General features: G+C 49.0%; 1 protein-coding gene across 1 annotated transcript in view; it reads right to left on the bottom strand.

Annotated features, from left to right (window-relative positions):
- The window catches only part of Zfhx3 (zinc finger homeobox 3), a 149,811-nt gene that overhangs the window by 86,114 nt on the left and 54,991 nt on the right, over nt 1-8,706 (bottom strand). The window contains exon 3 of the mRNA XM_013012672.1: nt 5,551-5,782. Within this exon, the coding sequence (XP_012868126.1) occupies nt 5,551-5,782 (232 nt within the window). The remainder of the gene's footprint in view (nt 1-5,550; nt 5,783-8,706) is intronic.

The raw sequence follows: 8,706 nt of genomic DNA, 5'->3' as shown, positions 1-8,706 counted from the left end.
TTCAGGGACAGTGCCCAGGCCCTGAGTTCAAATTGGCAAAAACAAAAAGATCCTCTAAGCAAAGCCAGAGAGTGTTACAGTAAAGGTCATCACCAAAACCTCATCACGGCCTGGCAAGCTGCAGCTGCCTCCCTGATCCCAGAAATTCACTACCTTGAAAGCCTAGGATGTGCACCAGTCAAGGGGCAATGCTGTCTTTTGCTCGGAGCAACAGTGCCTTAAATTCTGAACGCTCATGTTCTCTGTAAACCGAGTCAGAGCCCAATCGCCTTAAATGCCTGAGTTAGTCTATTAACCAGTTTATCTGTGCCAGCGGCCCAGAGTAGACAGCGGCTACATCCCCCAATTCACAGCATGCCTTACATGTAGTAGGCCCTTAACAAAGAACTGTTTGATGTAATTGCAGTGTAGGAAGCTTGAAAATCTTTGTCTATATGAAATTAAATGTAACTAAGGCGAGGGGAGTGAGAGAAAACAAGAGGAGGAAGAGGAGGAGGGAGGAGACAGGCCAACAGCAGAAACACAATGGGCTCCTTGTATTCTTGAAGCTTCCAGCACTGATACAGCGAAATTAACTACAGTTTCACCCGGGAGCCAGAAATGTCTTTTTAATAAGTAAACAGGGAAGGTGATCCTACACGTGACCCACCTATGCGAGCTTTCCATCTTCCTAGAACTTCAAGTCCACTAAAGGGAAGCAGACAGCCAAGGCCAGCAGCCGAGAGATAGATACAGCACACTGCATGGAGCTGGGGAGGGGGCGGAGGGGGGTTGGGAGGTGGAGGAGAAGATGGGAAGGAGGTCTGGGGGAATGAAATGAAAAAAAGAAAAACCACAGATCCCAATGAAGTCAAGAGACACCCCCAACCCCCACCCTTTCAGTTCTGCAGATAAAAAATGGAGAGAGATCTTCACCTGGTTAGGTTGTTTTTCAAGGTGTATATTTCTAAGTCATTTTTATCTTTTATCTTGGGGGGGGGGCTGTGTTAGGGATTGAAATGAGGGCCTGTGCATGCTAAGCAAGAAGTCAACCACTGAGTCACCTTTACAAACAGGCAGACTGACCATGCAAGCGTGGGTTTACCCTAGGCGGGGGACTACACAGCCCAGACCCCAGCCAGCCTGCTCACCTGAGTGAGGCTACACACGAGTACAGCAGCCAGGCCTTCTCCCTCCAGCCCAGGACAGCGCCCACATGTGATGCACTGGCCCATGAGACCTTGTAAGGGTCTTGTGTAGCCATCAGCAGCGGCAGCCAACTGCAGCCATTCCCAGAAAGTTCTAAAGGATGGAGGAAACTTCGCAATTTCCTGGACTTCGGTGCATCCCTCAGACCAACAGGTTCCTATAGGAGAGCAGGCTGCACGGAGAACCTGGCTGGTTGGCAGACAGGTAAGCCGAGCAACAGAAAGAGAAGACACCATTCCAGAGAGGCTACCATCCCTCGTACGAACTCTTAACTAACTCATAGCAGTACCAGAAAACTGGGTAGGAGGCCCAGAGCCCAGACGAGAAGTGCCTGCAGATGAACCAAAGAAGAGGACAGGAAAAGAAGAGAAGAGGAAGAACACCATTATTATCTAGGGACGGTACAGCAGCACCACTGGTGTCCAGTGTCTGAGCTCAGACAGAGCAAGCAGGGCCCCGAGGGAGGCCCAAAGGCTTCCTTGTGCTCCACCCACCACGCGAAGGACGCTTCTAGCTGGAGGACTGTGTCCCAATCCTTCAGTGAAGGAGGAGAGAAGCAGGAGCACTTTTACAAAGTCCGTGTTTACAAGTACGAGGCTGGTGATCTCAGATCTTCAGTTCGATCAGCCTCCACGTGTCCCCTTTCTTGAGAGGTGCTTTCAAGTTTTTAAGAGCCAATGACCCGGGGGACAGGGAGGATATGTTTTAAGATGTGTTCTTTCACAGAGATTTCTAGAACAGAACCAAGTTTCCCGTGCACGTCAGCGGTGAGTGTTACCTAATCGCCTGCCCCTGTGTCATCAGTCAGTGGAATACAAACTTCTCTAGAGCGTGTGTGTGGGAGGGCGCGGGTGGAACAACATGACTGCAAGCCAAGGACAGCAGAAAAGGATCTGGAAGTGCGGAGAGGAAGTCTATCATCTGGGCTGAGGTCGTTCACATACTTCGGGAGGGAGCAAAGCCCCTAATACGCATTAAATGACAGAAGCCCAGAAGGCAGCGCAGAGGAGCAGACTGCATCAATAGAAGCATTACATTATAAAACAGGGGACTGTTTGTTCCAGCCCAGAGACCCGGGTGAGATGGCAGCTGTACCCTGTTTAGTTTGGGGCACCTCATTAATAAAAAAAAAAAGGGAATTCTCAGCAGAGGGAAAGAAAGAACTGAGGGGTGAAAGGGACCAGCTTTTCTCGGAAGCTCGACACAATGACACGCACAGAGCTGGCAAAAACCAAACGAGCCACACACGGGGAAAGAAACGGCCCTGCACATGTTGATAGAAAGATGGAGAATGCCGTGACATGTCTCAAAGCAGAACAGCAGAAAGCAGCAGCACCTAACAGGGGCCAACAAACTCCAGTGGGACCAGGGCCCCCACAGCCAGGAGGCCCAAAGATCTGAGGCTTTGGGGATGGATGAGTGTCTGTGGGTGCTGGTCCCCACTGCACTCCTGAGAACACTCGTACAGCAGGTTGCAATTAAGAGACCAAGCAGGAGTTGCAGGGATGGAGTGTCTAGGCTTGAACCAGAGCAGACATCTGGAAATACATGGGAAGGGAGCGTCTCTGTAGTGACTTGAAAGTGATTTTAAGTGCTAATAGCACTTTCCTGAAGAGATGATTTGGATTGCCAGTCAGAAGACAGGAGATGTTACTTTCACCAAAATAAGCAAACTCAACCATCCCAGCAAAGTTACTAGATTGGGGCCAGTCCCACAGTGGGAACTGCAGCTTTATTTCCATGGACGAAGTAGCCATAGGGTAAAAGCGGGAGCGGGGAGAGGGAAAGGCTTCAGCTGGGCACCTCCAGGAGGAAACACAGAGCACACAGAACAATCGGAGATTAGGAAATGTCTCCTCTGCCACGGGAAGGCTATGAATTAATCATAGGTACCTAGAAAAACCAGGGAAAACAAAAAGTTGTACAAGAAGGTAAATGAAATTATAAAACTCTACATGGCTCAGCTGTGATTAATATTTATAGAGTTATAATAATGAAAACACTGAATATTAATAGAATCCCAAATTATGATTTTGTCCTAATGGAAGATGGAGGAAGGGAAGGATGGAGTGCTCGGGGAGGTTACAAGATGGGGGTGGGCAACTGATTAGTACATAGGGGTGTGCAGTGTGAGTGCGCGCGGGGACCGTGTCGATGGAGTGCCGGCAGGGGTGTTGGGGAGGAGGGGAGCCAATGCAGTGTGCTGTGTGGATGAGTGAGAGGCTGCAGCAGGCTGCATGCTGGTGGTGTGTGCTGAGTATGTACAGGACAGAGCTGGGTAGAGGCCTAGCATCTGTGTATTCCAGGGGGAAAGGATGTTGGTGTGGACGGTATCTGTTTGAATGTGCAGATGTGTGTGTGTGTGTGTGTGTGAGAGAGAGAGAGAGAGATAGAAGAGACAGAGACACAGAGACAAAGACAGAGACAGAAACAGAGAGACAGAGCAGATAGTAGTGGGTTTATAAAATACTAACGCTAGTGAAACCCACATTGTCGAGAGGAGAAAACCAGAGACAATGCATGAAGTGTCAAAAATAAGCAGGAAACAGTAGCAGAAATGTGCACGGAAATATCGGGAGAACAGTCTCCAAGGAAAACACCTGAAGGCTGAAATTTGGAGGAATGGGATGGGATTGGGCCACACCATTCTTCGTAAGGTTTAACCTAACTTTTCACCTCGAAAAACTGCAAAAAAAAAAAAAAAGAATGTGCAAATGCACAGCACTAGGATTAAAAGCCCACACAGCACGAAGGTGAAAAGCCCACATAGCTCAGTGGCTGAGGAGACACTTCAGGAGACCAAGACACTGGTGGAGTCACTTCTTTAGACAAGGTGCCATGGGAAGGTAAAACAAGTCTGCCTGGATAAGCTGTGAGCTCAGTGTCCTTGAGGTGGGGCCAGTGCGGTGTCCAGGAAGCTCCTGGTGTTTGGCAGCCACAGAGGGCCAAGCTTCAAGAGCCGTGGAGGGAGAACTCGGACCTATTGGCTAGTGGAGGGTGTGGGGGGAAGGCTGAGGCCAGGAGCCATGGACAGGCATGGACAAGTGTGAAAAGAAGCAGGAAGACTAGAGAGAAACGCCCTAAAAGCCAAGAGAAGAGAGCTCTCAGGAGGAAGGAGCCAACTCTTTCAAACACTGGGGAAAGCGAAGAACCAGGCTGAGCAGGGCCAGCTTCTGGGTTGACAAATGCAACACAGATGGCAACAGGTGATGGCAGGCTGAGGTGTGGAAGACGAGCGATAGGCTCTTTCTTTGAGAACCCTGAAGCTTCAGTTGTAGAGTGACAATAGGGATTTAGGATTAAGGCAGGACTTTGGTTTTCTCTCAACAAGGATGATAGAGAAGAGAGTTTGTTTTCGGAGACAGGTCTTCTACATAACCTAGGCTGGCATCCAACTGGAAATCCTCCTTCCCAGCGATGGGATTATAGGGGTGCCTCACCATACCTGGCTTACTTTATTGTTTCGAAGAGGCAAGCAGTTGGCTGAGAATGTGGCTTAGTGGTAGAGTGCGTTCCTAGCATGCATGAAGCCCTGGGTTCCATTTCTCAGTACCACAGAAACAGAAAAAGCCAGAAATGGCACTGTGACGCAAGTGGTAGAGTGCTAGCCTTGAGTGAAAGAAGCTCAGGGACATTGACCAGGCCCTGAGTTCAAGCCCCAGGACTGGCAAGAAAAAAATAAAAATAAATGATACAAACAACAGTCTTGTGCTGCCAAGTTATAAGAGGAAAAACTAAAGGCTGAAAACACAGAAGAGAGGAGGTAATTCTATGACATGACATCCCAATGAGAATAAGAGTCACAAAGAAGAGGAAGAAAACAAAAATGACTACAGATGAGATGAACGAGGGCAGGGAGAAAACAGGTGAGTTCCGCCACAAGGTGAAGACTTCAGGAAGTAGACTTCAGGAAGTCAGGGTCCACAGAACAGTGGGACTCGCTCTTGAACACAACTGAGGTTTTTATAAGTACTGGTTCTGATTGTCACTGAAGTTCATTTTACCCAGACTGAGTACCGATCAAGGTCCAAAATATACTATCTGCCTGGTCAGGATGAACCAATGATGGACATGCAGGAGGACTTTGGGAGCCAAGGACAGATCCTCTGTGGTCCTGCTCTCTAGGTGTGACTTCCTTGTGGTTGCGTATATGCCCAAAGTAAAGTGGTGCTAAGATTCTGAAAAGGACGCACCAAATAGACCCTTCTTTCAAGAACACAATGTCCAGAAGAGGGGCCACCGTCGAACCTGACACCCAGCTGCACAGGTAATACATCGGCCCCCAGAAAGATGTCCACAGGAGGCGGATCAAGACCCATGCCCAGACCCAGCCTGGCCTGAGGGGCTCGTGAGATGCCTCACCTGGGTCAGTGGAGGGACACCTGCGGATGGTGAAGATCTGGCCCAGGTCCTCGTCCTCCTCGGGCAGGCCCTTCTGCAGCCGCTGGAGCTTGCGCAGGCTCTCGCTGCGCTGGTGCTTCATGGAGCGCACGTGCTGGATGAGGTTCAGCTTGGCCTTTGTGGAGTAGTTGCACAGGACGCAGTGGTAGTAGCAGCTCTCGCCCTCCACGCCACTCTCATGTTGCTGCAAGTGCTGCGGGGACAAAGGAGAGGGACGCACCCCCGGGTCAGCCACTGCCAAGAACCCATCCCTGTCCCCACGGTAGCCAGAGACACGCCACCAGGGACGTATTAGGACCGTGAACTGCACAACTGTTGATGATAAGGGTCCTTAGGTGGGGAGTTCTGCATTCGCTGAAAGGTGTCCCTTTCTCCAGTAGTTCCCTGAGAGACAAGCAGCATAGGACACACATTCCTGTCTTCCCCAAAAGCCCATAATGGGCTCATCCACTGGGCCTTCCCAGTATCACACAATTTCAAATGTTCTTCCTTTCATGCTCCAAAGTGCCTTGCTTTATTTAGGTTGGGGTGGGCAGGCTGAACTGCACCGCCTGTTTTTATACAGTGGTGTTGAACAGTTGTTGAAGTGAGATAGTATGGCCTAAATTAGAGACTAAAATGGTATCGCTGGGCCCTTTACCAAGCCAGCCAGCCATACTTTGCCCTGGTGACCTAACCTGCAGTCACCTACTGCATCCCCGGTTGGCAGTCAAAGCTGCTCTTGGGCTTTCCATAGGAGAAATAACTTGATTTTGTTGTTGTTTTGGTGCTGGGGCTTGAACTCAGGTCTTAAGCACTGTCCCTGAGCTTCTTTTGCTCAAGGCTAGCTCTCTACCCTTTGAGCCACAGCTCTACTTCTGCTTTTTCTGTGATTAGTTGGAGATAAGAGACTCACAGACTTTTCTACCTGGGCTGGTTTTGACCTGTAATCCTCAGGTCTCAGCCTCCTGAGTAGCTAGGATTACAGGAATGAGCCGCAGCGACAACTTGTGTGCAGAGTGAATCCAAGATTAAGCCTCCCTCTGAGTTAAAAAAAAAAATGACAGAAACATTAGTTTCTTCCAATTTCTCTCTGTCAACCTCTTAAGGACATCTGGATCCATGACTGGTCAATACTACTGGTCACCCTGGTGTCTCTGTTCTATGTTGTAGACAAGGGGCTGGGTCCAGAGTGAGTAAACTCAAGGGCCAGCAGTAAACAGGTACGCATGGAAGCAGAGTTCCAGGCACAAGAAGAATGGAGGTCATACAAACAGCAGACCCCACAATTCTTTGCCTAGGAGAGTTAAAGATCATCTAAAATCGGGATTCATCATGTAATTTTAAGGCTTTGTGAGAAGCCAATGGAAGCTCTTGATCTTGTTTATTGACGGTCAGGGAACTGAGCCACTCTGGGTATAGAAAGGCCAATTCCTTCTTCTAATGACTCCCCCATCTCATGGCTCAAGAGTCATCTTTCTGTCCTTCCCTCTTTCTCCTCCTTCCTCCCGACTCACCCCAGTACCTGAAGCCCACAGCTGTGCTTTAGGTCATTGGTCTCCTTTTGGACCCCAATCAACCTGTTTGACATCTGTACCCCCATCATGGTCTCAGGTTCTGCTGTGGTATCTTCCTTGCCCAGCTTTTAAAGCAAGATGCTGAAAAGCCAGCAGCAGTTAGAAGGGCCTGTGCTCCTCAGTGAAAATACCACAGTGGCCCTAAGAGCCCTTCCTGCCTAAGGAGTTCAGGCTCACAGGCCCACATCCCAACCCCACTGCAAAACCTAGGTGAGCCCAGAAGCATGCTGGCACCTGTTAAAAAGCGAAATATGAATGGACCCACTAGGTGCCACAGCAAGCCCACCAGAGGCTGGAGGTTCTAAGCATGGGGCCTGGCCGAAGACTTCCACTCAGCCAGCCTGTGGCCGCAAATGCAAAGGGTCTTTACAGGCACCAAGTGGGAACGATCTAGCCCTGTCCTCCATAGTGACCGAGTCCACACAGACACAGTACATGGAGCGAACATCCCCTACAAGTCACAGCTGCCCTAGAACTATTTCACAACTGGGAGCTAGAACAGCCAATGAAAGCTAAGCTCACTGTGAGAGGCCAAACAAATTACAGTCCACAATAAAAAGTTACTCTTCTTGAAATAAATTGCTACGTCTTTAATATCATCGGGGTTGCTCTTCTAAGACAAGGCACCTTGCACAGGACTCGGGGAGGATGGGAGACCACCAAGGCCACATCCTAGGATGAAAGAGGCTAGAGTTTTGGTGAGGTAGATGTGGAAGGAAAGATTGGGCCTGCCCATAGTTTCTTCTCCCCAACTGTCTATAAAATGCTTCAAAAACTTCCATCTTGAGTAGGATCTTCCTAGGAGCAAGAATCTCACCAGGGATTAGAAACAGGAAATGTACAAGATCCAGAAACTGCTATCCAGCACGAAGACCAAAAGAATTACATTTATTAAAGCATCAACTAAAACTGAGCAAATAAAAACAGGGAACTTAGCCAGAGCCCAGAGCAATTCGCATCAAGCAATTCTGGTGCTATATCAACTACAAAATCAGAGAGAGTATCACGAAAGCCTGAACTTCCAAACCCCTCTCCTCCCCCTGAAACAGGATTTCCTTGCAATATGGCAGTGGCTTTTAAATATAAAATTTTAATATAGACGTGAGGGTTCCATTCCAAATGGCTGGTGTTTCCAGTCTCCAAGCCAGAACAGAAGGATACCACAGCCAGCAAGTATTGGACAGAAATTGAGATGTCAGGTCCCTTTTGTCCTCAGATCCAGGGGATCTTGGGTGATGGGGCTGTGTAAACCTTGAATTTAATAAAGACCATATTGGGAATCTGGGAGGAGGGTGAACAATAGCTGCCATTACCACCAAATACTGATAGCTCACAGACCTGTGTTCCTAGCTACTCAGTAGACTGAGCTCTGAGGATTGAGGTTTAAGGCCAGCCTGAACAGGCAAATCTGTGAAAGTCTTATCTCCAATTAACCTGCAAAAAAGACAAACTAGAGGTGTAAAGTACCAGCCGTGAGAAGGCCTGAATTCAAGCCCCAGTACTAGTGCGTACACACACACACACACACACACACACACACACACACACACACACACACACA

Source organism: Dipodomys ordii, unplaced genomic scaffold (genome assembly GCF_000151885.1).
Source record: "Dipodomys ordii isolate 6190 unplaced genomic scaffold, Dord_2.0 Scaffold18, whole genome shotgun sequence".
In the NCBI taxonomy this organism is placed as follows: Eukaryota; Metazoa; Chordata; class Mammalia; order Rodentia; family Heteromyidae; genus Dipodomys; species Dipodomys ordii.
Note: the sequence above shows the minus strand (reverse complement) of the source record. Positions and strands in the feature narration are given on the sequence as shown.